Source organism: Eimeria necatrix, genomic scaffold, assembly GCF_000499385.1.
Source record: "Eimeria necatrix Houghton genomic scaffold, Enh_scaff12, whole genome shotgun sequence".
Taxonomy (NCBI): domain Eukaryota; phylum Apicomplexa; class Conoidasida; order Eucoccidiorida; family Eimeriidae; genus Eimeria; species Eimeria necatrix.
Genome location: NW_013654875.1, coordinates 89,282 through 116,339, shown reverse-complemented (window position 1 = coordinate 116,339; position 27,058 = coordinate 89,282). Strand labels below are relative to the sequence as shown.

The window sequence follows — 27,058 nt, the reverse complement described above, 5'->3', positions numbered from 1 at the left end:
TGTGACGATGCCTTCACCGGCACGGTAGTTCAAAAGTGTGCCGAAGAAGGTCTTTAGGTCTCGATTCGCAGCGAGATTTGTCATATTCCTGGGTTTGCTTCCGTTCTAAATTCTGCCTCTGCGCATGTATTATCTAAGGAGAATTAGCGTCATGCCAAGCCTCCAACTTCCATTCTTTGAACCCTATTGTTCTACCTTTTACTTCGAATGCGCGTAATACACGTGCATCAATTTTTCCTTCAGCAATCCTTTTCCTCAAAGCGCAACAAAGATTTTCCACGCAGGCTTGTGAGAAACACCCAAATGAAGCGATGAACAGTGAATTAGGCCTGCAGCACGCACATAAAGTTGGACTACTGTGGATATTCACAACTCTGGCACCCCAAACCTAGCTGTTTTGCGAATTCGCACAGAAACATATATGTATATATAGGTCTCCAAGCCGTGGGCAGCGGACTTCTTCAGAGGCCCTGATGATCGCTTTGCTGACAATTAAACTAGTCAAGGCAGGTTAATTCCCAAACTAATCGCGCCAAAGTTGGGAAAGTCCCAAGTGACACTGCTCTCGCCCTCTGTAATTCTTCTGCGGCCGAAAGTTTTACGAATATATGCAGCTCACAAGTATTGACTCACCAACGCTCTAAGCCACCTAAAAGTCGTCTGGTGCAAATTGTGCTTGGGCACATCTCACATTGGTGTAGCCGTGGGGAGCCTTTTTCTATGCTGGTATCGCCGATGCCAGCTATACCATCTGGACAAGCGTGCCTCTATCTGCGGCGACAACAGCTTGTTAATATACGGTCGATTGTGATGGAGGAAAGCTAGGAGACAGTGAAATGTTTTCAAACGGCTTCCACGCACGTGTCATGACCCACGCTGTGAATTGCTGCGCGACAACCGTCGAATGTATGCATCTGTTGCGCTGCTTCTCCCTGTAAGTGTTATGTTGCAGTCCCGTTGATAACAGTCCTTGCTGGCTCTGTCTGGGACACCCCATGCCTTGCATTCCGCGTTCTTCATTACGATGCTGCTGATAGTCACGAAACATCAGCCTCAAGACAATTTGAAAGCAGACGGGTAGCAGCTAAGTGGGTCCTAGCTCGTTGTTCTTGCATTAATTTTGAAACACTCACTGGATGGCAAGGGTTGGGTAATGGCCGAGGGAACCTCAACCCGCACTTATGCGAAAAGCTAGGTGAGAAGATACTTTTACTTACTGCAACACGATTTCAGTGTTTCCCTTCATTCGCTCTAAAGCGAAACTAAACTTCCTTCACGTGTTTTTCTGTAGGGGGGGGTCCTCAACGGCAGATCGCGTAGCTTTAAAGCCTATGGCGCTCTAGGTTTCTACAGCTTTCACTTACACGCCCAAGCGTGCTCACTTCTTCTCACTACCTAAGTAACCTAAGTAATTAAGGTGTATTTGAATCTACTTTTGAATAGCCCATGGCTCTACCACGGCCTTTACGGCTCTTTCCGTTATGCTTTGCGTGAAGGCCAGTGCCGACTTTCGTTTGGCTCTACGTTAACCGGCCGAAAGGTTTAATGGGGCACGATTTTGGACTCCATAATACATCGGCACAGAAAAAACTGCACCGCACTTTCATGTGAAGATCTATGCAAAGAAACACTATGGCCAGCCTGTTGCATGCAATTGTAGCGCACTTTCTTCTGGGGAAATCCGACTGGAAGGGCACAGAAGTTGTGATTGAATGATTCCACTGTATCTTTCCTCTTCAAATGCTGGGCGTAGCTCTCTCTCGTGTTGCACACCTAAACGCGGTCCCCAAATGTGTTTTGAACGCCCGGTATTTTTGGGAGCCACTGTGCAGATAGCATTTCCCATCAAACTCCTAACACCTAGCTAAAGTGCTCTCTGCAAGGCGAGCATTGCTTGTATTCTGTGTACCATCAAATTAAATGGCTGGCGATGCAACACTGCAGATAGAGCAGCTGATCATGCGTGAAAGTAGCTTTGTTTTGCCTACATGGATTGGCAACCTGAAACACACAATGAAATGCAGTCAAGAGAAACAGTAGTTTCTGCTGGCGCAGCGTGAGTTGAAAGTTTAGGCAAAGGCTCGCCATCCCATGACACTGCAATTGCCCACCGCGATCTGACTGGAGCACTTCTCTAAGAATACGTTTCACGGTATTTTTTTGTAAAATTTCCCAATAAAAATACTTGTTAGGTACTCGCTATGGGCCATGGAAGAAAGACTGCTCCAGAAAGACTCTCCTCTAATCTGCACCTAGACAAAGCAGTAGCAGATCACTATCTGAGTCGAACTAAGGAATCTACTTCGGTTTTCCATTCATACGAAGCTAGTGGTTGTTTGTTAGTTCTCAGCACTGTACACAGGGCCGCATTCCGGCTTCAAGAATGATGTCGTGCTGGGGCTTTGTCAAGGATTGAGTACAGAAAGCAAGGTGAAGTGAAAACGTATATGAAGAAGGCCACATCCCATTGAGCGAGCAGGATAAGGGAAGCAGAGATGAGCTGCATTCCCACCCAATACGCAAAGATAGGTTTTTTAATTTTAAACAAAGATTTACAGCTAGTAAAGATGGGCTTCGCAGCGTACCTACCTAAAGGACGGTGGAGATGAATCATGCTGTGTCGATGTATCGATCGGCAATGCTCTGCGGTACCTCCAAAGGAGGCACGAAAGTGTACCCAGCCTCGCTGGCCGTTGATCATGAAAAACGCAACAATTTTGATGAGTGCCACTTTTTAACCATGGGGGCTGTTTAGTTGTGATGCCAGTTCAAGGAAGCAACTGAAGCGGAGGCCAGTAATGGTCCTTCACGGATTCGAACGTTCACATTGTGTCTTCAGTATGCAGATCCAGTCTGAGATCATTATCTGGTTGAAAATGGCCCTCAAACTACAAGCTCTGCAGAATTTGAAAACCTATCTCTGGGTGGGAATATGACGTATCTCTGCCCCCTTTACCTTGTGTGCTCAAGCTGCGAGGTTCGTACACTTACAAAACCTCTCTCTGCATACTGCTGGGAATGTGGCTCATCTCTGCGTTCCTTACACTGAATTCCTTATCAAAAGTGGCCTGATGCAGTATAATCAATTATTTCATTTTAATTTGACAGCTAACTACGTCGGTGTTGCCACGGTGTGGCATGCGTGCCGACTGGTTTCCACGCAATCGACAAGCCAGCTTACGGGCATCAAAAGGAAGTTGAAATTCAGCACCTAAATCTTAAAGTACATGTTAGAAGTTTTCTGGTCAGCGGAAGGGCAGCCACAGTGCTTATGCTTGGAGGAGCGGAACTGCCGATACGACAAAAACAAGGGTGGATGCTGTCCCCGCTGTGTAACACACAGCTCATCCCATTGGGTCCTAATTTCCTTCACTGGCAAGTCGCTCTCTGCCCTCATTTCTCCTACTCATTCTGCTGACTTTGCTCGTAGTTCTTTCTCATCTGCTTCATTTGCTGCCCACCATGTATCGGCCCGGTCTCTTAACGTGCTATATTGGCCTGCTCGCTGGAGCAGCCCCAACCAACTTCTCAGCTGCAGTCATCACTCGCTCTGCCAACACTAATCCCCATTATGACGTCATTGATACAGGGAGTGCCTTGATTCAAGCTGCTACAACGGCTATAGAGGCCGAGGACGCAACTATAGGTGACCTGCTTGGGAACTGCTAGACGGTACTAGACATCCCAGTGTCTTTATTCATGTACTTTTCGGCATGTTGACCTTTTCATGGTGCTAATATATTTTCCCGTGTATTTGGACTTTACAACACCTTCTCCGCAACTTTTCCCGCTGGTGTAAAACTTTATTTGGGCCCGCGAAACTCTGAGGATAATCTCTTAAGTAACCTTCGAAGGTCTGATTCAGGAATCTTTTCACAGGTTGCTTGATTTTGCGTGTCATTTCTGGGCCGCTTCAGCTTGTCTGCCCACCATGAACATGCTGAGGGTGCTTAACCTTCGTGACCATGCGTTAGAGGCACTCGAACCAGAGACAAAAACGCCTAGTGAAGAAGAAGAAGAAGAAGAGGAAGCGGTGGATACAAAATCAAAGACTGCACTTGAGATTGCAAAAGAACTGGCGGGGACCAGTGCGGATAAGTGTGAAGCAGGAGCTACGGCGAACGCAAAAACGGTATGGGTTTCTATGCGGGCTTCACTAGACAGGATATGTCTGAAACTGATTACATAACAAGAGCATAAACCTATTCGCCTGTGTATATGAGTGGTATCTGATCGTGTGTTTCCGTTTTATTGCAGTATACTGGGCTTGTGATTCCTTTTGAATACTCCACAACCTTTGACTGTGGATCGCTGATCCAGGGCCACTTTGCCGCAGGACTGAGCCATATACAAGAGTCCGTCTCTTTCCCCGTCTGCAGTTTGCTTGTTTGAACTCAGCTTGCAAGCTTGTGTCCTTCGCACACCCGTCTAGAGAGTGCAGGAGCTCTGTTTGTAAGACGGCGTTTCTCTTGTTTTCTAGGATCGAGGTCACAACTCGAAAATCACGGAAATATCCACACATCATATTTTCTCATCATCGTTTTTAACTTGTTATGACCGTAACCAAATATGTGGTGTTTATTCAGGTCAAACTTCGATCCAGCGACTGGCACATATGACACAAGCAGTGCCCCCTTTGATAATTTATCGGCCAGCAATGTTGCCAACATCATGTGGAGCAAAAGCAAGACAGCGTCCTGTGCCGTCACGAAAAACTGCCAGGCCGGTCACAACGTTCTGTATTGCCGTTTTGTAGAGTCAATCACATCGAAAGACAAGCCTTTCACGTGAGTTCGCTTCCTCCCACCGATACACATTGCTACATTTTTGCATACTGCAGACGTTCACTTTCAACGAAACGCCAGACAAGTATGCAAGAGCAGAAGGCAGGATGGCACAGTGGCTCTGCATGAAACATCCTAGCCTTCAGTGGCCGATGATGCATGCTGTTGACTGCAGGACTGAACTGTATGAGGCTCTCTTGCAGCGGCAGGCGGGTTCATCGTCCATTGAACTTACCAGCATTGCCACAGCATTTTTCTGCGTTGCCTTCCTTTCGTTGAGTTAATTTTGGCAAGCATGTGGTAACAGCGGGAAGGGCGCAGCAGAAGAGATGCCACAGGTGGGGATCCCTTCGGGACGACGCCTTTTCCGGCGTGGCGCTTCAAACGTGTAACAAATAAGGCCTTTGGGTCTGGATTCGCAGCGAAACTTGCCATTTTCCTACTTTTACTTCTCTTCTAAAGCTTTCCTCTTTTCCTATATTATCTAAGGATAATTGGCGTCATGCCAAGACTCCAATTTTCGTTTTCTGAACCTTGTTGTCCCACTTTTTGCTTCGAATACGCGTAACACGCGTACATCACTTTCTTTTTGTATTCGTTCCCTCAAGACGCAACAAGCGTTTTCCACGCAGGCCTGTAGGAAACGCCCAAATGAGGCTATGAACAATGAATTTGGCCTGCAGCACACATGTGAAGTCAAACCCCTCCTATGGTGAAATAAAACAGTGGCATACTAAGCCTAGCTGTTCTGCGTGCAACGCAACTTTTGCTTGGACGTGGCCCAGAATGGTGTAGTCGTGGCGGGCCTCTTTGTATGCTGGTATTGCCGCTAACAGTTGTACCACCTGAACATCAGTATCCCTATCCCAGGCACTAACAGCCTCTTCTTGTTAACACACGGTTCACTATAACGGGGAAACGCTAAGAGGCGATGAAATGCTTTCAAAGAACTTGGACGTACTTGTCATGGCCCACGCTGTGAGTTGCTGCGCAACAGTTGCCTAAGGTACTCATCTGTTGCGCTGCTCCTCCCTGTAAGTTTTACGTTGCAGTCCCGTTGATATCAGTCCTTGCTGGCTCTGTCTGGGACACCCCATGCCTTGCATTCCGCATTCTTCATTACGATGCTGCTGACAGTCACGAAACATCAGCCTCAAGACAATTTGAAAGCAGACGTGTAGCAGCTAAATGGGTCCTAGCTCGTTGTTCTTGCACTAATTTTGAAACATTCACTGGATGGCAAGGGTTGGCTAATGGCCGAGGGAACCTCAACCCGCACTTGTGCGAAAAGCTAGATGAGAATATACTTTTACTTATTGCAGCATGATTTCAGCGTTTCCCTTCGTTCGCTCTGAAGCAAAACTGAACTTCCTTCACGTGTTTTTCTGTAGGGGGGGTCCTCAACGGCAGATCGCGTAGCTTTAAAGCCTATGGCGCTCTACGTTTCTACAGCCTTCACTTACACGCCCAAGCGTGCTCACTTCTTCTCACTACCTACGTGATTAAGGTTGAATTTGCTTTTGACTGGCGTCTCGTTCTACAGTGGCCTTTACGGCTCTTTTCGCTATGCTTGCATGAAGGCCAGCGCTGCCCTTCTTTCGGCTCTTCATTAACCACCGGAAGATGTAATTGGGCACAATTGTGGACTCCACAATATTTCTGCAAAGAAGGAACTGCACCGCATTTTCATATGACAGTCTGCGCGAAGAAGCACTACAGATAGTTGCATGCAATTGTAGCGCACTTTCTTCTGGGAAAATCTGACTGAGATGGCACTGAAGGAGCATAGGCAATGCAAAAGTTGTGATTGAATGACTGCTTATTGTTGGAGCACTTTCACCTCTAGGAGTATTTAATTCATATGGCAGATTTTTTACCGTCCACTGTATCTTTCATCTTCAAATTCTGGCTGCCGCTCTATCGTGTGTGGCAGATCCAAGCACTTTCCTCAAATATTTTTGCAATACCCGACATCTTTGGAAACCGCTGCGCACATGGCATTTTCCATCAAATTCCTTACACCTATCTAAAGTGTTCTCTGCAAGGCGGGCACTGCTTGCATTCTCCGTGCCATAAAAAATGGCTGCTTATGCAATATTTTAGACAAAGCAGCTGATCATGGGAGAAAGTATATGAGTTTTGCCTACATGAATTGGCAACCTGGAATAAGCAACTAAATGCAGTCAACAGATTCGTTGCAATTCTTTTACTTCTCAAGATCACTGTTCTTTCCCTCGTGGGGTAAAACAACTACAAATATCGGAAAATATAGTGTTATCCATCCTACAGCATGGCGGCCTCTTCCGCTTTCCGGCTTTCCTCCTTTTCTTTTATTGTGTGCAGTAGTTTCTCTGAGCACAGCGTGAGTTAAAAATCTAAGCGAAGGCTCATCACCCCATGACGCTTCATTTGCTCATCGCGATCTGGCTGAAGTTCTTGTCCAGGAAATGATTCGGCAGTTTCTTACAAAACTTTGTAAAAGCACTCGTGAGGAACCCCTCTGGGAGCTGGAAGAAAGACTGGTCCAGAGAGCCTCTCCTATATTCTGCATCTAGACGAAGCAGCAACAGACCAATATCTAAGTCGAACTAAGGAGTCTATTGCAGTTTTCGATTCAGATGAAGTTCAGGGCTCCCTGCCAGTTTTCACCATCAGCTTCCCTGTACACAGGATCTCGCCTCAACTTCGGCGAAAACGATGCCGTGTTAGGGTTTTATCGAACGCTTAACATAGAAAACAAGCTAAAGAATATCTTCTAATGATCGGCTTCCGAGCATAACCCAAGGATAGCGGAGATGAAACATCTGGGTCTGTTTTGGTGTATCGACCGCCGAGGCTATGCGATAACTCTCAAGGAGGCAGTAAAATGTGCCCAGCCTTGCCCACTGTTGACCGTGAAAAATGTTATACTTTTGACGAATGCCAGTTTTTTCAACCGTGGAAGATGTTTAGTTGTTATTTGAGTCGTAGGAGGTGATCGAAACGGAAAACAATAATGGTCCGTCACGTGTGCAAACACCCACATCGTGTCTTTACTTAGCACATCTACTTTACGAGCATTATCCGGTGAGACGAAGGTCCTCAAGCAACAAATTTTGCAGAATTACAAAGCCTATGTCCGCTTATTGGGTGATATTGCGGCTCACCTCTGCATCTCTGCTTCCCGTGGCCCTGAATCGGACGTGGCCTGATGCGGTTAACTCAACTTACACTGCACGCCAACCTTTCAACAAGGCCTCTCCTAGGCACTTATTACCTGCTCGTTTTTTTCAAAATTTCACCAACTTCACAGCAGACATGCGTTCACTCGATCTTGCTGCTGCACCTGTGGCGATTCCGCGACCTGGGGGCCAGTGGCGCACCTTTCTGTAGTGACAAATAGCCCCATGGATCAGCTAAATATAGCGCAGTCCAGCATGAATAATTGTTTAAAAATTGGAACTGTGATTTCTGCTCCGCTTTATTAGAAAGGCAAAGACTTTTGCACCGATGGTCTGCCATATCACTAGATAACCATTTCCACCCGACGTTCCCACCTCGTGTTTTCCATCCTTCGCATTCTATGAAGTCGGTCTGCTCTCCTATTTATTCCGTCTTTTCATTTGAAGTGCTTCTCAACATGTCCCATTTCATCAGGTTTGCCTTATGCGCTGCTCTGTTTGCGGGGGCAACTGCACCGCAATTTTCAGCTGCACAGCCGCGTCCCTCTCCAACTAGCAGCCCCAACCAAAGTAGCCTGGGAGCAACGGTTGCTTTTTCTCGAGAAGCAGAAGCGATTGAAGCTAAAGATGCAACTATAGGTGAATTTGAGAGAGGGGCGGCAAGTGTGGTCCTGAGCTAGTCCCACGAAGCTTGTTGTGCAAACGTCTTTGGGTATTTTTGTTCTATATCTTCCCTCCGTTTAGTTTCAGTGTGCCACCTCCGAGGGCTTGGTCAGCTTTCGTAAATGTGGCACTTCGCAACGAGTCTGCCTGTTTCTCCGAGAACAAATGGCTGGGCAAATGGATACAATTAGATACAATTATAGCTAATTAAATCAGCGCATTACTATAGAATTTCGTCGCCATTATGACAAGCCTGCCATGTATTTTTACTCAGTTTGCCTACCCACCATGAACATTTTACGTATGCTAAACCTTAATGGTGAGATGGTAGAAGCCCTTGAGCCAGCAGATTTTGGAGCATCAAGCCCAAGTGCAGTTTCTGACAGCTCTGCTAACGGCGAAGCAGGAAGTGAAACACCAACAACTGCCATAGAAATAGCAAAAGCACTTGCGGGGACAGACGCAGCCACTTGTGCATCGGGATCATCGGCTAATGGAAACAAAGTGTGACTTGCGACGGCCCACTGAAGCAGACAAGAAGAGCACAGTAGCTTTTTGGTTGCGCTGCTTTAGAATCGTTTCCTATTTGCACGAGATGTGATGGAAGTGTAGGGTTGATCTGGCCTCTTGTCAGCACGTTCTACTGCTTGATGCTGTTGTGTTGGTGTTGCTGCAGTATCACGGATTGGTTATTCCATTTGAGCATTCCACAGCATTCGACTGCGCATCTTTGATCCAGGGTCACTTTGCTGCCGGACTGAGTTTCATGCAGAAGTCCGTTTCACCAATTCTTGCATTTTTTCATGTGTATCGTCTCACGCGTTCGTGAATTTAAGTACCCCTGACAGTATTTTTATGTGTTTGCGTGGAGTTTTCACAGCTGTTGTTGAAGCGATTCCGCTTTGCTTATTCCTTAGCACCGCAGATAACAAAGACGCCAGGTGCTGTATATTTCAGCGGTTCCATAGCTTGTGTTTTCTCTCTGGCTGCTTGCTTTCAATCGTCCTCTGACGAATGATTTATCTATGCGCAGGGACAGTTTTGATCCGGCTACTGGCACTTTCGATGTTACAAAGCCTCCATTCAATTCTGTTGCGGCCAGCAATGTTGCATACGTGATGTGGAAAGATAGCAGAAAAGCCTCCTGTGCCGTTACCACCAACTGCAAAGCGGGCTCCAATGTATTGTTTTGTCAGTTTACACCGTCACTTACTGCGGATGACAAGCCTTTCACGTAAGCGTTTTGCGACACATGGCGGGAACAGGCCGCACTTACTGCTGCTCGCGTGCACCCACTACGTTATTTTCTAAGAGAGCTGGAGAACAAAAGCTCATGAGAAATAGAATCGAGACACAGCACACAGCACACTTCTGGTGGAAACTCTTTGCTGTTTGCAGAACTGAACTTTACACCGCCCTCTTGAACCGACAAGCTGGCTCTGCAACCACTGCGGTGCCCAGCATTGCTGCCATAATTTTCTCTCTCGCATTGCTTGTACTGAGTTGACGCTGACAAAATAGTGTCAGCGCAACAAATGGGGCTGTCCGAGCAGTGCAAACATCAGGAACGCCGCAGCCAAGCGACCTCAACATCTACTTGTTGTCTGTTTCATTACGCTAAACACTGTTTCAGGCATACGATTTGAAGGCGATAAAACTGAAGACTGACAGCTAGCTTCTTATTTGCACAGTTTTGCCAGGGTTTGTCTGGATATAGTACATGCAGGAATGCATGTTGATGGACTATAGTCTTACGCCACGTTTGATTTGTCAGAAGTACAAGCGTTATTGACTAGGCGAACTCGTTTTTGTCTGTTCAAGGGAGGTATCCTTGTTTATAATTTTATCCACCACCTTGTTAGGTTATAGTTGCGGGACTCCTGACCAGGGCAAACTCTGCTGCCCCACTGGACGATTTTTGATGTTCTGTCCATGTGGGCTTTATTCGTCGCGATGTCGTTGCTTGTGTATGCATTGGAGGGCCGGTCAAATTTTTTTCCATGTTTTAACAAGGTGTGTGGTACGAACATGGTAGTCTTCGGAACGGCCATCGTCGTCACTAGTGAGCAAATTTGTTGTTTCCCGCAGCACTGCGTTGCTGTGGAGGAATCAAAAGGGGTGTTGTTCCTTTGCCTTACAGGATCCTTACGTTCTGCTTGTGATGTTACCTACGGCGTTTGCAGCTGAACTTTTGTGTAGGTCTAGCAGTCGTAAGGGCGGCAATGCGTTAGAAAATGCTCTTCCAGTTCGTTCCAGGATAATTCATCTATTATTGACCTCTAAGTCGTGTTTTCGTGAGGATGCTCGCGCTATGGAAAGAGATTTACTTCAAATGATACTAACATTCATCTGCAGAGCACTCTGTTCCTTGGCCTTTTTTTTCTAATGGCTTCAGCCCAGCGTCTGCTGTTCCTTGGTTCTCTACAAGAAAAATGTCTCGTTGAAATGGGCTCTTCGACAGTATAGTCTGGGCCAACAGTTCATGCTCAAAACGAGGTAACCTCCACTCGTACAGCAGTTCCGCAGCTTCGGAACAACGCACTAAAATAATGCAGCAGAGATCCTTATCTCATTACATGTCTAACTTACGAGGCGAAGCTGGCACAACTTGCGGGAGAAATGCTTAGCTAAATGGAAACTTGTTCGGTTAGATTCCTCAATCATGGCAAATACTTCGGTCAACCCAGATTAAAAGATTCTGCCAGCAACTACGCGACAACAAATACACATGCGTTGTGAATCATTACAGAAAATCCTTTTGGGATGCAATCTAAGCCAGCATAACGAAATGGATGAAACATGCTAATTCAAGTGTGCGGACACTCCAGATTCGTCTTTCGGGATTCCTGGCACGTAAACTGGTCACCACCAACTACATAATTAGTGTCCAATTGATTTCTTGGGCTAGTTTCTACTGGATTGATAAGAATGCAGCGCGTGTTCAGCCTTCCGCGACAGTGAGTGGCGGAACGCTCTAGGCTTGTAAATGGGTGGAACGTCGAGAGCGCGATGAAGATGCGACCAGGCGAAAAAGAATATCATTAAAAATATTATGTTTATGTATAAGAAGAAGCATAGACTAATGATGAAATTGAAGGTCAAGCTTTGCAGGCAATGTGGCGGAGCTGGTCCACTCTCCCGAGCACTGTGTCTATTGGATCGAGACGTGTAAGGTGCAGTCTGTCATGACGACTGATCCAATACGTCCGAATTAAATCACTACAGTAGATGCACACAGGATATCCTTTATCATTGTGTAATTTTATTGTGATATACCAGCTCAAACGGTGGGAAAATTCAAGACATGGTCATATATGCATGCGAATGCAAAGCCTCTTCTCACAGTGCGTTCCTGTAGCCCTGCAAGGTTCCACATTGAATCAGGAACTCCTGCTTCGAATGAGTTCTGTGATTTGTTGAACAGATTTATTTTTAAAATATCAATGAGATTTTCGTTTGTATGGGATTCTGCGTGCGCACACCACAACCTCAACCAGACTCTGGTGGTATGAAGTATTTTGTGTTCACGCAGCCAGAATGTTTCATTTAGCCAATTCCTGCACGTCGCTTCAATGCTTTTACAAAAGGTGTTTTTCATTTGTAAATGGCCGCAGCTACAGCGTACGCCGGTTTGTACGTGGCGTGACTACTGCGTCCTCCGGCGACTCCGCACGACCCAAACGCCCAGTGGCCTATATCTCCATGGGGACGAATTTGGGTGGTGAAAGGCGGCTTAGTATACTAGAAAGCGCTCTTTCAAGCATTCGGAGAGAAATCGGCTCCCTTGACGCCTGTTCCTGCTTGTACGAATCGCTTCCTGGCTATGACGTGGATCATCGGAGCCGAGATGAACACGACATGTCGATTCCGCTTCATCTGAACGCAGTGGTGCGCGTCGAAACAGATACAAGTGACCCCCAAGTAATCTTGGAAACTTTGCAGCGCATAGAGGCAAACCATGGTAGAGACCGGTCGGCCACAGCCGGCAGATTGCGCAGAGCATTGGACCTGGACCTTCTGCTATTTGAAAATTTAGATTCAGACAGCATGCAGGTAAATACCGACAACCTGACGCTGCCTCATCCTCGACTGGCCCAGCGGAATTTCATCCTCTTCCCACTGTGCGACATCAAGCCAGATTTGGTGCATCCCACGGAGAAGGAAACAGTTAAAAGTTTGATTTTGAAGAACTTGCGACGCAGAGAGGAGGCGTTGCGGCATTCCGTATCAAGTTCAGCAGAAACTTCTGATGCAGCTGTAAAGCTCAACCCCAAATCGCCCTACACCCTTGACGGCAACCTTGCGATTCCCCGCAGGTGTTTCGCAGTCAATAACCGCCAGTTATGGACAGTAAAGGGGGGTACAGAATCTGCAGTTTCAGACACACTTAGATGGATTGAAGAAGTGCTGACAAGATATGGGCTTGGGGACAACTGTGATCAGCAGGATCCAAACTTGCCTGCGTTTGCTGGGCCCCTCCTTTCCCTCAAGCGTTTTCTTTTGCGGGAGCGACGCTCACCCAGATTGATGGGGGTCCTCAATGTTACTCCCGACTCCTTCAGTGACGGCCAAAAGTACTACGACAATGTGGAGGCTGCATTAAGGCATGCTCGGCGAATGAGGGACGACGGCGCTGACATCGTTGATGTGGGGGGAGAGGCAACAAACCCTTTCGTGCAAGAGCAAGTGTCGGTACACTCTGAAATACAGCGCGTGGTGCCAGTGGTCGAGGCATTGAGGAGAGAGATGGAAAAAGATGTTATTATCTCAGTTGACACAAGGCGAAGGCCCGTGGCGGAGGCCGCGACAGCGGCCGGTGCTGACCTAGTCAGTCCCACGGCTGAAGTGCACATCCACGGCCGTTGTGAGAGCCAGCTGTAGCAGCGCGGCATTTTCCTTTAGCAGTAGAATTAGTTATCAACAGCACTAAGTCGCAAAGGACAGCCCTTGAACGATAGTAGTCTCTGGGTGGCTGACCCAGGTCGTTCTAGAAGTTGTTGCCGCATGCAGATCAACGACGTGAGCGCAGGCGAGGTGGACCCAGACCTTCTCATGTTTGCCGCATCCAGAGGCTTCCCGCTTGTTCTGATGCACTCACGTGGTACTCCGCAGTCTATGGACAGTCTGGTGCGTTTGTACACTGAAGCACTAAGCTGATACTAGCGGTAGTAAGTGCATGCTGCACAACGTGCATGGCGCTAACAAAGTACAGCCGCCTGTAGAACGTTTTCCTGTTTGGCGCATAGGCAGTGTACGACGATGTTATTGCTGAGGTGGCGAAGTACTTGACTGATAAGACTGAGACGCTAATTAAAATGGGACTGCCGCGGTAAGACTTTCACTGAGTGCACCTGCACTCAAGGTGATGGGTACAGAAGCGCGCACTGCATATACATACTCCAGCGTCACTTTAAAGCTACACTACAGTGTTATCTTTTAAGCTACACTACGTTGTTATCTCAAAGCAGTACACCTATCTCGCTACAGCAGAAATATTTGGGGCACTTATTACGTAAACAGAGATTATCCTGCTGCACCGAGCTGAAATTAACCGCAGCAAATAGAAAACAAACTGTATTATGTCCCTCTTAGATGGCGTCTGGTTCTGGACGTGGGTTTGGGCTTTGCAAAGACTGCCGATCACTCCTTTGAGATACTCCGCAGACTTCGAGATCTTCGAACTAAACTGCCCAGCGGTCTGCCGATGCTTGTTGGTCATTCCCGGAAAAGGTAGGATTTATCGTGTTTGAGCTCCACGTGGCTACGCAGCCTAGCTTAGCTAGTGTAACAGTAACAGGTCTTTTGTCTGTCAGTGGAGAGTTCCAGGTTCATTGAATCGGCCATAGCAGCTATGCCGGACAATCATGCAAAACAGGAGTCACCGGGAAACAAGGCAAATGATGGTGAAGGAAAACTGACAGAAGCAACTATGTCTAACCGTGACGTCGCGGGATTAGCTGTAGCATGTTGGGCTGCAAAGGACAACTGCGTCGATATCCTCAGAGTACACGATGTAAAGGTATGCAGTACACACGGGCAAGCTTTCGCAAGGCGGACACTTAGGGGAGTTTCGCAGCCAGAGTGGAAAGCACGTGACTTCGTAGCTGTGCCAGCGCTTGCTCTATAAATATGCCGCTGCGAGAGACATGCTGCGCAATCTTGCGTTATGCAGCGAACAGCCGTATTCTACTCGGTCATGAATGAGCTGACGAAAAATTCAAAGACGGACGCCCTAGCCGACTTTAAGGCGATGTTTCCTACGGAAAGTACCTAGTCACCACACAGCGTAGCCATCACATTTTCCAGAGCTTAAGGACGAACTAAAACGCTCCTTTTCAACGAACTCCCAAGTGGCACAGAAGAGACAGAAAGAGACAGGTACCGTGTAGGCAAGCAGGCCTCCAATGAACGCAATTCACCTGTGTGAAAAGTGCACACCCACTGCACGGGAAAAACCAGGAGCAACCAGGAGAACCCTCTCCGATTGGTGTTATTTTCCGAAAACACCCCTTAGGGTAGACACAAACATAGATATGGTTCGATCGATGGCATGAGCGCTAGCGCAACATGCCGCTATCAGAAATTCTGCAGTTGGCACCCCCGTATGGAGGCCCATAGCCCATTACAGACAGCTGAGTGCAGTGCTCTGCTCCGGACTACGACAGGGTGATGCGCGAGCCACCCCGAGCGCCTGCCAGGTAAGTTTAAATGATGTGTGACACCATGGCCCCACCCCGTGGCCGCCGAAACGGCGCATAAGACCAACCACTTATCTAGTATGTCCACTGAGGCTAAAGTGGATTTCAACGTTCATGAAAATATATTATTTGTTTAATAAAACGAAAAATTAATTTTTTTCTAAGCGTGGAACGCCTTTCACTTGCTTTTCTCCTACCCACCTTCCCGGCCCCACCATTGTGGCTTGCATGAGGGACAACCGCTGCGTCTTTGTCCCAGGCAGTCGTCCACGCACTGAGAATACAATTGACGCTGTTAGTAATGAAGGAATTTTGCTAATAGAAGTCAGAGCTTGGCCTGTTCAACGTGACAATTTGAGCCATCCAGGCTATTCTTTCATAGCATTTCATTCTTCCCGTCTAGCCTGTGTGACCATTGTGAAGTACAGCGACACGACGCTATCTTAAAAGAATAACTACGTTATTTTCGAAAGATGGAGGGAAATGAGGTCATTAATACTTCGCCGCCGAAGGAGCAGCACGTGAGACAGTGGTTGAAACACTTGAAGTGACTCTCCGGGTTCCCTTTCCTCTGTCCCAATCCACACTGCAATAATCCGCTGCCGCTATGAAGCAGCTGTGCAAGCTGTCGTCGCTGGTGCTGGTGGTTGTTTTGCGCTCTCTTCTCTCGCGTGCGTGTGGACCTCTCGGCACCCTTCCTTTGTTTGCAAGCGCCTCGCTGATCACCAAAGGTGGCAACTCGTTGCCTAGGGTGCATCAAGAAGTACCCCTGGGGAAAGAATTGTGCAGCATCCAGCTAGCCAAGGCTGCACCGGTGGTTCCTCCTGTCGTTACGCTTGAATCCTCTGCGCCCAAGCCCTCGAGTCCCATTTTGCGGGACGCCCCCCGCCGAACTGCCTTTGCCACGCCACTAGGAGCTCCTAACAGTCGGCTCTTCTCCTCTTCAAGTTTTGGCAGTCCGGCCTGGAGTATGCTTACTTCGAGATGCATGCGAGGGAACGCTGACCTGACTCATACAGGACGGGGGGAGCGGCGTGGATACTTCCACTGGGGGGAATGCAACGCTTTATGTGGTGGAAGCGGTGAGGTGAACGTTAAAAATCATATGTACCCAAGGGGGTGCTCTTTGTTTGCATCTGGCCCTCGGATTTCGAGGATTCCACTTTCAACCAAACAACTGAAGAGGTGAGCCTCTTGCGATTCGTATAAGGCTGCGTACGCGATACAACGCAGTGCATGCATTGCCCGATTCATAGAGCATCGCCGTCGCTTTTGTTTGGCATTATAACCGCAACCTTAAGCCTGCAGGAGTTTAGAGCTCGTGGACAGCAGCGCAGGCCTTTCTCGACCCTCAGATGACACGAAGCGGGAACTGCGATTGTTGCGGTTTATTACCAGGGTGCAACGAGAGGAGATACAGACAGTAGGAGATTCTCAGGTCAAGAAAGACGCAGCCTTGGAGGACAAGGAAGGACCGGAAAAGCGGCGACAGCGCGTTAAGGAATGGCGTGTCGTGCTTCACAATGATGACATCCACACGTGAGCGCATAACAGCGCTGAGGAACTGTCCAGACATATTCGGATACGGAACCATTTACTTTGCTGAGGCATTACGTTCTTTGTGTCAGTTCTGTGCAGATTTGAATGCGTCGAAAACGCAATCACGAAGACACTGCCGCACATCAGCCGCGCAAGGGCATACGACATTGCATTGCACGCACACACCACCTCAAAAGCAACTATCATGCTTACGTGGAAGGAAAAGGCTGGGGAAGTTGCATTAGGTGCGCTGGAGCTCGCGGCAATACTGGAAACAGTTCGATGTGCAGAGCATATGCTTGTAAAGGCCCATTGCAGAGAGTTTGTGCTGCCTCGTGCTGTTCTGTGAACGTGATAGGACACGTAGGCTCGTATCGGGTGTGTTTTTTTTGTATGGACCGGTGCCCGCCGGCCATGCCTGGCGAAGCGAACCAGCATTTGCGGTGATGCTAAGCGTGCACGACGATTGCATAAGTTATTTACATTTGATCCTCAGTGTCCTCCCTCCATCTGGATCGAACTTTCTGGAACAGCACGCTGGTTTTAGGCCTCGAGCTGTGACAGAAAAACAGTTTGTTTTCCTCCGCATCATGTTTTCCTCCGCGCCGCGGAGTGGTCCGCATGAATTTGTCCCTTGTGAGGTGAGTCCAGCTTCAGTGTGCCGTTACATTGTTGTGTTTGTGTGTCTGCGATAAGCGCTCCAAAAAGAAGGCCTGACGGTATCAGTTCTACCGGACAGGCTCTTCAACAAGGACAGCGAGTCGGGGAAGGAGTAAGGACAGGAAGCGTACAAACGCTTGCTTGCTCAGCGCGCAGCAAGTAGCTCTTGGCGAAAGCTTGTAAACGCCTTGTATTCGTCGCCTGAGTAGTACGGACAGTGGTATTCATACCCTCCAAGCAGTGCGCTGCTTTTGCAGTATGCTTTCACGTGTAGGGAAGTGCGTTTCTTGCCCTTATCTTGCGCGTAATTTAAATGGGCAGAGACAATTTAGATACGACTGTTTTGTTGCTACTTTTGGCTTCCGGTCATCAAGTTACGAACAGATGCCAGTCCACAGGGTGCGCGAGCGACATGCTGCGCCATGGCGAGTAAAATTCGAGAGCACAGGATTATTGTACTACTCATTAGTATGTGGTGTACAAATAAAACATTTTGGGCATGAATCGCGCTGGTATCCACATGCGGAAAAAACCGCACATAGCGTGTCTCATGGGTAGTTCTGCTTCCGTGAGTCGCACGCCCTGCTGCAGCAGCTTTTCGCTGTAGCAGTCAATTCTTTGACTAGTGAGAACCACGACGGGTCCAGAAATTTGAGAGCTGTTTCTTCAACTGCAGACAAAGGACAGGCATGCGTACACAACCTCAGCGTATACAAAAATTTCCGTACGGGGTCTTCAAGCTCTCAATCAAGCGTTACTTCTTCCTGCATTTAGTCTCACTTGGTTCAGCCCCGACGCTCGACCCCTTTGGCTCTCGCTAGTGTTTTCTAAGCGTCTGAATGAAGCACAGCAAGGTCACGTATGCAGCAACAAAGTCGCTGAGCTGCGAAAACCCACGACTCTGTTTTTGATGCGCAGTGTACACACGAGACGGACTAAGTACGTTGCACGAATGTGAATGCCGTCCGTATTAATGAGCTGCTACTCTTCCGGACCTTTTCAGGATGGACTCAACGTTTCCAAGGCACTCTTTCAGCTCCCGGCGTTCTAATACAGCGACAACGCAGCCGTCTGGGGCAGCTGCGATGACGGTCACGTCAGAGGGTGCATCGTGCAGGAGAGCCAATGCGTTTACGTTATCTCCTGAGCAAGCGAGGAGAGATCAAAGAGCAGGTGGACGGAGTCTGGCTGCAAGGCGAGACGGGTGGCAGTCATTTGCAGTCTAGGGGCGCAATACAACCAACTAGTAAAAGTCTTCATGGATGAACAGTGCTGCTGTTTCAGCTAAATCTTCCTGCACAAAGAAGTATAACTCCTTTCGCACCTGGGCCAAGCTCGTCTACCATCTCTGGGCTACCTTGGCGCTCCACAGAGAGAAATGCCCGCGCGTAGCCTGCAAAGTAACGCAAACGCTGAAAGCCCGAGTCAGTGAACTCCAAAACTTGAAAGGAACCTGTGTGCAGGATGCGTCGGCTAGACCAAAAAGTATTAGTGGTGGCGGCTCCGTATTACTTGCGGCTTCTTGGTTAGAATTGTTGACAGCGGCTTTTAGTTAAACATGGGCGCACCGTGTACCACAAGCAGCAATCCACTGCATAGCTGTCCCTGGGAACAAAGGACTTCGTCGGGGAGGTATATCTTCCATTTCAGCAGAGCTGCTATTTGAACTCTTTCACTCCTGCATAAAAATAAATTGATCAGTGCGCGATTGTTGCACCGCAAGTTTCAGCATGTCTTTTCAGAAGAGAGTGAATAGATTAGATTTTTGTTAGATGTAATTAATTACCTTGTCAACGATTCTAGAATTGGACAATGTCCGAGGTAGCTCATGACTTGAGATGCCCTCCGGAAAATGCAAGCTGAAGAGAAAACAGAAACAGTTTTAAAAACACTTAGCATGCCGCAGCGCGAGCCGGCCATGGAAGCAGAAGTGTTGAAGCTACGAAGTAGTGCAGTTAGCTAGCAATATTTCACTGTGTTCACGTTTGCTCCCACTGCTCACAACTTATGACCTGTTGAAAAGAGTGAAAGCTGAGCTTCTGTAGTGTACAAGGACGAAGAGCCACGACAGAGTGGTTCGTTTGTTCCTCCCGCACAAACGCCCTTGGGGTTACGAAGGCTCCAGGGCCGATTTTTATCGGGACTTTGTCCGGTGATATTTCCATGTCGTAACTGCTGCGTCGGCGCGCAGAATAGCTCGGAGGTGCGAGTGCGGATGTGTTTTCTTGGGGCTCTGTCGCATTGGCCTCTGTCATTCCAAGTTCACCGGAGACTAAAAAGTACAGAGTGTCCACCTTTTCACCCTTCTGGATAAGCATACAGCCTCTGGGTATCTGTACAAAGCTATTTAGCATCAAATGAATGCAGTGCTGGCGTTCCTCCGCATTCAGCAGCGAGAAGACGGGGCTCCCCATAACGGCTGTTGTGAGATCCGGCTGACTGTTGCAGAGAAACAATTCAATGCGGTCGTCTTCGTCAACACATCCGGACGAGGACTGTATTGAAAAGCCCGCAATACTCGTATCAAACGCTACGGCTCTACTGGATTGCGTCCCCCGAACCAACGAAATTGTTGCAGGATGCCTAGGGGACCCCGTTATATCGCTGCGGCGGCGTCGAGAGGGTATCTCCTGGGCCAGCCGGGCTTGAATGCCGTCGACTGGAACGATCTGGTCTTTAACGCCACGTTGAAAATCGGAGGGCGAGCCAGCAGATAGAGACGGAAATGGCACGAGAGGCCCTACTTCCGTCTGAGTAGTTTCTTCCGTTGGGCCCTGCATATTTTTAATACTGGGACTGAGCGGACGCGATTTGACATCTTTGTCCGATTCCTCGTATTCCATATGCTGTACATTGTAACTGCCGAACTCAGGCAAATGCTCTTCCTCAACGGCCGAGTCGGAAGGAAACGACGGTTTTACATTGTTAGGAAGAGAGTCAGAGGGCGAACGCCTGCCCTGTAGTTCTTGTTGTGGTCTCTCTTTGAGATCTGGCGAAGCTCGGCGAAAAGATTCCGCGAGAGACACATTTGCAGTTGCTTGGCCTTTCGCAGCACCCATGAAAGTGATGGTAGTCCCTCTGCTGAAACCCTCAAGGGAAGCAGCTGCAGGTTCCTGAGACGGAGTGCCGTCAGCAGCTGCTACATTGCTGCCTTCATATCTGTTCGAGTAGCCAACGGACAATGGAATAGCTCCGCCAGCGCTGTCAAGGGGAGCGAAGCCGTCACCTGCTCCAGAGTCGCCATCACTGTCAAAAATGTTTGGAATTGTCGCCAGTTCGACGCTCTGGATGCCTTCGTGAGACTGCACAGGCTCTCCCTCTTCTTTGCTGGACTCGGCTACCCCGGTGTCAAAGGAACGATGCGCTGCGAGGCGTCCCTCTAGGCCTTTTGGAGGTTCCCCTTTAGGGCTTCCTACGGATTCTGTGCTTCCGTTTTTGCTCTTGTGGGAAAGAGAAAAGGCACTTCTGAGCTTGCTGTACATGCTTTTTTTCCTCTTGTGACTCTTACGCGTCAACGACAGCCCTGGTGTACCTTTTGACTTTCTACGCTTCGGCATGTCTGCGTCATTGGCCAATATTTCGAATGATTCTGTCCTTCCCGTCTGTGATCGAGTAGCCTGCTGCTGTTCCTCCTTGGAAGAAGTTGCAGACAAGATAACTGCATGAGATGTAGGCGGCCACTGCTCTTCCTTTTTATCCATCAAGACGGAAGGTGAAGACAGCGCGTGCGTTAGCGGAAGATCGTGCTGAGTCTGCTCTTGCTTTTTCCCTGGTAGACTTTCCAGAGGTCTACTTTTTTCCCTGTTAAGCTCCAGCAAGCTCTCCAGGTGAACAGGGGCGGATTGACCGTGTCTGAGAAGCAACTTTTCGTCGCTTCCAAGCGAATTTGGTACCATATCAGCAGCGGATTGGGTGGCTGTTAAGGCAGTTTTAAGCTCTTCAGGAGCGTCAGACCGTGCTTTGTGGGCATTTGCTTTAGACTGTCTTGGGGTAGAGGCCCTGGAGGAAGCTCCAAAGAGACGGCCGACAAACGACTTCGACTGGGCGGTTGAAAGCAACTGGTTCATATCTTGCTTAGCTGATTGGGGTGCGGAAAAGACAGCATTTTCCGCCGGTGCATGGGATGAAGGTTTTATGTCAAGGCCTGATAAGCCACTTGTGGGCTTGGCCTCTCTTGCTTGTTCTGTCTTTGCAAGCTCCTGCTCGAGCTCGCTCAGTCGCTCTCGCTCTCTCTGTATTTCAGCTTTTTCTGCCTCCAGCTGTATCTTCTCCTGAGCAAGTTTGTCCTTGTAAGCGGCAACTTCTTCTGCCGTAGGCATAAGTTCGTGAACAAGCTGTTCCAATTTTTCTGCTGAGTCCCACTGGGCTTCCGTTGCAGACAGCTTCTGGTTATCCACATCAAATACCGCAGACAGCTTTTCAAGATTATGAGTGAGTTTTTGTCTCTTAGCGCTAAGTTGGGACTGACGAGACGAGAGCTTGCTTTCCAGTGAATTTGCCTCTTGTTGCAGTATGGCCAAGGCTGCCTCCAGCTGAGTGCATTCCTTCTCTAAGGTTTCGTAGCCGTCGACGCTCTCAGTCGCATCATCAAATCTGCGTATAAGGTTCCCTGCCCTTTCGATTTGCTGCTTCAAATACTGAGTGTATGCAGCAGCGTCAGATGGCCTCGAATTAAGCACCTCCAAAGAGTCCTTGAAGTGCTTGTAGGCTGGGTTTTTAACGATGCGCAGTACAGAGGAACGAGCATCTTCAGCGCACATCAAGGCATTCTCAACCTCCTTGCCATTGGTCATAAAAAGCCTGTTGAAGGCAACGTTCGGCAACCCCTCATCTTCGTCTTCTACATCTTGTGCCCCCAATGTGGCTCCATAGAGGCATTCAGCCCGTCGTAGATCTCGCATAAAAGACGCCTCAGCTCCAGCTATGTAGAAAGCCTGCATTTCAACCAGCCGCCCCCACCACAGTTGTTTCAGCCTTAAGCAAACCGCCTCTTGAATGTCTTGTTTCTTTTCCTTGATCATCTCTTGCAAAGAACTTCGCCGTTCCTGTAGCTTCGAGTACATGAAAGCGTCTCTCCACTGCCACTTCATAGCATCGACCAACCACTGCTCAAACACTCTGAAACTGCCCCAGCCGCCTTCTAGTGGGCCGCCAGATTGGTTCCTAGTCCAAATCTGGGCCTCGTAGCGCTGTATTTCTGCCTCAGAAGCCATGAGAGCCAAGCCAGGCGGTACTGTTTTGATGCAGCTCTGCCGAGGGAGGCATTGCTCTAAGCTGACAGGCGTGAAAAGCTGGGCCGAAGGACCCACCGAATATCTGGCTGAAGCGCGCGAGTCTCCTTTAAGTTCCTGATCACCATTATAAGGCTCAACTGATCCGACAGAATTGAAGGCGTACAGCTTCAGGCGTGCAATAAACGCGGGGAGGTGGCCGAATACACGCTGATGGCTCGCTACAGAACCGGTGTTGCTTTTGTAGTCCAGTTCATTGCCCGCATCCATGTATTTAGGGGTTGATTTACCACAGTTTGGCCTCCCATACAGGAAATCCAAAGATGGTGGTCTCTCAAACTCAGCAAATACGCTCGTTACAGTTTCCGTTATCCTATCTATCAGCAGCTGAATAGTTTGGTTCAGTCGAATGCATTCTTCGTGGTAGCTGAGCAAAATCTTGTCGCGTGTTCCACAAACCTGCATAGAGGAAGTTGACAAAAGCACAGTTGCCCCCATCTACAAAACTATGGTCTGGACCACTGTCAGAGGAAGGTGGCAAGCATGTTGACAAGCCGCACGATATGGGACAGACTAAGTTCCTAAATCAGTGCCTCTCAAACGTCTCATTCTGCACTGCTGGGCCAGAGATGCTCATGCTTTAGCATTTCTTTAGCGGACCCGTCTATAAAGGGCCTTGAGGCAATTTGTGTTTTCACGTAGAGCACCACGTTTCCGTTGCCATGCCTCCAGTTGGTCCTCCTCTCCCTGAAATGACACAGCATACGATTTGCAATAGCTGTCTCCTTGCATCCTTTACAAACAAATTGTTACTGCACCGGCAGCTTGAAATCAAGAACACTCAAATGGAATCCCCAAATGGTTTAAGTTCGTCGCGGGTAGACAGGCACTGAATACAAAGAGTGCAAAATTTTCAAGACTTGACAAGCTCGCACAGAGGAGAGTAACGGTGGTGATACACCGTGGTGCGCCAGACAGGCGTTGTTAATTTGAAGGCATCTAACTGAAAACTAACAGGAACAAACGTAAAAACGCCAAAGCACTATGTGCTGTATTCAAGAATAGCAATGATAAATACCTTCAGCCCTCAGTAGGTGGGCATGGGCCTCACCTGCACATCGTGTTGAGCTGCAGTGTCCAAACGCGACGCATATTTAACTCCACTAATGATGCCCTTGACTAGCCCCACTATTTGAAGCAGTTCCGCCAACACGATATGTTCTTCCTGGTGTTCTATTTCTCCAAAAATAAACTCATCAGCGTTGTCCATTTGCCGTCGAGCTCTTGCAAGCGCGCCTGCAACTCCCTGTTCAGTTTCCGCTGTTCTGGCTGCTTCGGGAGATTTCCCTTTTCGCTGCGGCTCTGTCCCTTTCGCCTCTATTAACCGCAGTATGTTACCTTCTAATTCTCTTAAGTGCACAGTGACACCATCCAGTGCCCTCCCACAAGTTGCCATCACCTTCGAAGTTGCTACAGCACTGTCGCCTTCCTGTTCAAATGTGTCAATCCATGACTGCGCCGAAAAGTCTGGCAGTACTGCAGCTTTTGGTGGAGCTGGCGAATCGGGCGCGCTAGGCGTATTCGGCAGAGGAGCGCCTGAAGGGCAAAGAAAACGAAACGATGTGCAATGATGACAGAGTGAATACAGGGGTGCATGCGGGTAGGAAACAATTAAATTTACGTTACAGCCTAAACATTGTCTTGCTTCTTCAAGTTGCTAAACCTCATTAATGTATCCGAATGTCTTACATGCATCCTGTTGAGGCTCGACCTCTTGAGACGGTGCTGCCACATCTTTGGTATGGCGATTCCGGCTTCGACTCCTACTAAAACTTTTTGTCAGGAAACTCCCGAGACGGCCGAGACCTGAATAACTGCTAACCTTCTTTATCTTGACAGATTCTGTGCTGTTCTCCTTTGACGGGGTTGCTTGGGGTGGCTCGTCCCCTGTTCACGCGAAAAACGACAAACACCCATTTGCACGGACTTATAGCCTTGTTAATGATTCGAAGGGCTCCAGAGATACTGAGCACGGTAAGCAGCCCACACTGTGCCTACAGCTACCTTCCTTTCCTGTTCAGTGTTCGGCGTTTCTCGTCCTTATCCTAAAGCCAACAACGGCCGCTGATGTACCATGTGTTCGCCGACGCGGGGAAGCAACTGCTGGCAGTGTCATGAAGTGCTGCTGAGTGCATGGGTGTCTCATTACTCCCACCAACCGAGTTTTATCTAAAGCTCATGCACTGTCTTACTTGGTGCATGCCTCAAGGCATGCCCACTTGAATCACTCAAGTCTCCAGGATCACTGTGAACGCTTCTCGTGCGTTCGTTGTGCATTCGTTCGTCAATGTGTTCACTTCTTGCATGTGCTACGCTGAGGGAATGAGCTGTCTGAGTTCTGCGCACGCCAGCCCCGTCTTCCGCGTTCCCTCCCAGTCCATCTTTCGGCTCAGCTCGTCTTGGGACGGAGTTAAACATTTCAGCGAGAGACGATGTGTCTTTTGTGGAGGCATTAGGAACTTCAGCAAGCTCCTCATGAAGTTTACAGGTGCCATCATCGTCGAGTTGGCGACTGCACTGTGCTTGGGTAACCTCGCGAGATCTGGACCTTTTAATGCTGCTCTGTCGAATCCAGCCTATGAATGTCTTGCTGCTTCCCTTGTCGTCCCCCAAAACTCCTCTAGAGCTGCTCGCTTTCACTGTACTTCGGTGGCTCATGATGTAGTCCTGTGGTCAAGGCCGTGATGACCGCGGCAGACAACCGTAGATCTGACTGCATTTAATGGCATCCATCCCGCAGAAACAAACGTCTGATTTAAAACGTGTGTTTTTACGTAAAAAAAGCACGCAAGGACGGAGGTCTCGGGCGAATCACCTAAGCGTGGGAGACATGTAGTCTTCCCCTGCACGAAGGTGGCTCTATGAAAAGACTGACATCTCTGGAGGCAAAACAATACTTACAAAGCTCAAATACACAGCTAGAAAACCAGTACCGTTTCACCAGTACAGCTAGTTAACCTTGTTTATGTACTGTGAAATCATGAAGTGAACGGCATGATGTTGAGTGGTCGGTGCAGGACAGTGTTGGGTGTGATAGCTTGCCATCGATATGAATGGCTGTGTTCAAATAAAGCCCTCCTCCTAAAGAACATTTTATAATTTTTAGTCACATAATAAAGCATTAGAACCTCTACAAGCTCTGTAAAGATGTTGCTGCTGGTTTGACCATACTACGAACTTCATATGGGCCCAACTCGCGCAAGCAACGCGTGCCTGCCTCTCGATCTTCACCGATTTGGTGTGTCTCTTTTCTTGTTCATGCTATCGTATGTGGCGATTTTATTTGTGATAGTTCTCGAGTCAAATACAGCTCGCATATTCGATTTTATCCCTGTCACAAAAAGTGCCAGGGAATCCGCCGCAACTCGCCTTAGCATTATCTTCCCTTCCCTTCTTCCCCTTTCCCTTTCAATATCCGTTTCCCTTAAAACAGATAACTTAATGAATATGCATCAGCTTCCCGGCGCACTAGCGTCCCGGCCTGAAAGCACTAGCGTCCCGGTCTGAAACTATCTACGGCGCCGTCCTGCCAGAGTTCGGCAACGACCGTACTATTACGTAGTTCTTGGTTTCCTGCGGCCAGCGCCAACCTAGGCGAGCAGTGTTTCAGTAAATTACTCTAGGCACCATAACTATTTCTGAACATTTTCTTGTATCTGGTCGAAGCATTATCCCCCTAAATGAATAATTTGCACTTGCGAGATGGTATTCGCAGGGTGTAAGCGTTATCGGGCTGTTTGTGGTTTCCCACAACTCGATGAGCTTCTTGGCACACAGAAGAACGTGCCCTGGAAATATATCGACTCTTTTAACAACGACGTGGTTGGTTTCCCACAACTCGATGAGCTTCTTGGCACACAGAAGAACGTGCCCTGGAAATATATCGACTCTTTTAACAACGACGTGGTCAATGTACACTGGTCTTCAAAAACGGGGAAAATGGCATAACGGGTCATGAAATATCATTACACACAGCAGAAATGTAAGCTGCGTAGAAAGACGCGTTCGCCTCCCCACGTATTTGAGGGGGAAAAGCAAAAGCTTAGCATTTTCGAGTAAACTAAACTAAATGCAGAAGAAGCGTTCTCTTGGCGCCTTAGCCTAGCGCTGCATCCCGACCTCTTGAGCCCCTTTTGTTTCCTTAGACGGGTGCGTGGGAAGATTCGCAAGACGAACGACTGCAGCTATTCATATGTATCTTAGTGCCCAGAATTCGATTGACTACTAAGTAACTAGCTAGGCACAAAGTAGCGCATCGGGGA

The 27,058-nt window shown here is 48.4% G+C and overlaps 4 protein-coding genes across 4 annotated transcripts; 3 read left to right on the top strand and 1 right to left on the bottom strand.

Moving 5' to 3' along the window:
• Positions 1 to 3,931: 3,931 nt before the first annotated feature.
• ENH_00010150 (SAG family member) lies at positions 3,932 to 5,068 on the top strand (the record flags this gene model as incomplete). The annotated part of the gene is made up of 4 exons (XM_013584090.1): positions 3,932 to 4,132; positions 4,258 to 4,355; positions 4,587 to 4,787; positions 4,960 to 5,068. 4 exons carry the CDS (start codon positions 3,932 to 3,934, stop codon positions 5,066 to 5,068), a joined length of 609 nt encoding a protein of 202 aa, XP_013439544.1.
• A 7,077-nt stretch (positions 5,069 to 12,145) lies between these two features.
• ENH_00010140 (hydroxymethyldihydropterin pyrophosphokinase-dihydropteroate synthase, putative) lies at positions 12,146 to 14,882 on the top strand (the record flags this gene model as incomplete). Its single annotated transcript, XM_013584089.1, has 6 exons — positions 12,146 to 13,435; positions 13,619 to 13,735; positions 13,855 to 13,937; positions 14,201 to 14,338; positions 14,435 to 14,627; positions 14,781 to 14,882. 6 exons carry the CDS (start codon positions 12,146 to 12,148, stop codon positions 14,880 to 14,882), a joined length of 1,923 nt encoding a protein of 640 aa, XP_013439543.1.
• A 1,031-nt stretch (positions 14,883 to 15,913) lies between these two features.
• ENH_00010130 (ATP-dependent Clp protease adaptor domain-containing protein, putative) lies at positions 15,914 to 17,621 on the top strand (the record flags this gene model as incomplete). Its single annotated transcript, XM_013584088.1, has 4 exons — positions 15,914 to 16,491; positions 16,705 to 16,845; positions 16,945 to 17,090; positions 17,542 to 17,621. 4 exons carry the CDS (start codon positions 15,914 to 15,916, stop codon positions 17,619 to 17,621), a joined length of 945 nt encoding a protein of 314 aa, XP_013439542.1.
• A 506-nt stretch (positions 17,622 to 18,127) lies between these two features.
• Positions 18,128 to 25,454, bottom strand: ENH_00010120 (cyclic nucleotide-binding domain-containing protein, putative; the record flags this gene model as incomplete). The annotated part of the gene is made up of 11 exons (XM_013584087.1): positions 18,128 to 18,175; positions 18,286 to 18,340; positions 18,501 to 18,648; positions 18,830 to 18,898; positions 19,074 to 19,183; positions 19,292 to 19,364; positions 19,508 to 23,195; positions 23,397 to 23,483; positions 23,848 to 24,332; positions 24,486 to 24,683; positions 24,989 to 25,454. The coding sequence occupies 11 exons, from the start codon at positions 25,452 to 25,454 to the stop codon at positions 18,128 to 18,130; spliced, it is 5,427 nt and encodes a 1,808-aa protein (XP_013439541.1).
• Positions 25,455 to 27,058: the final 1,604 nt, after the last annotated feature.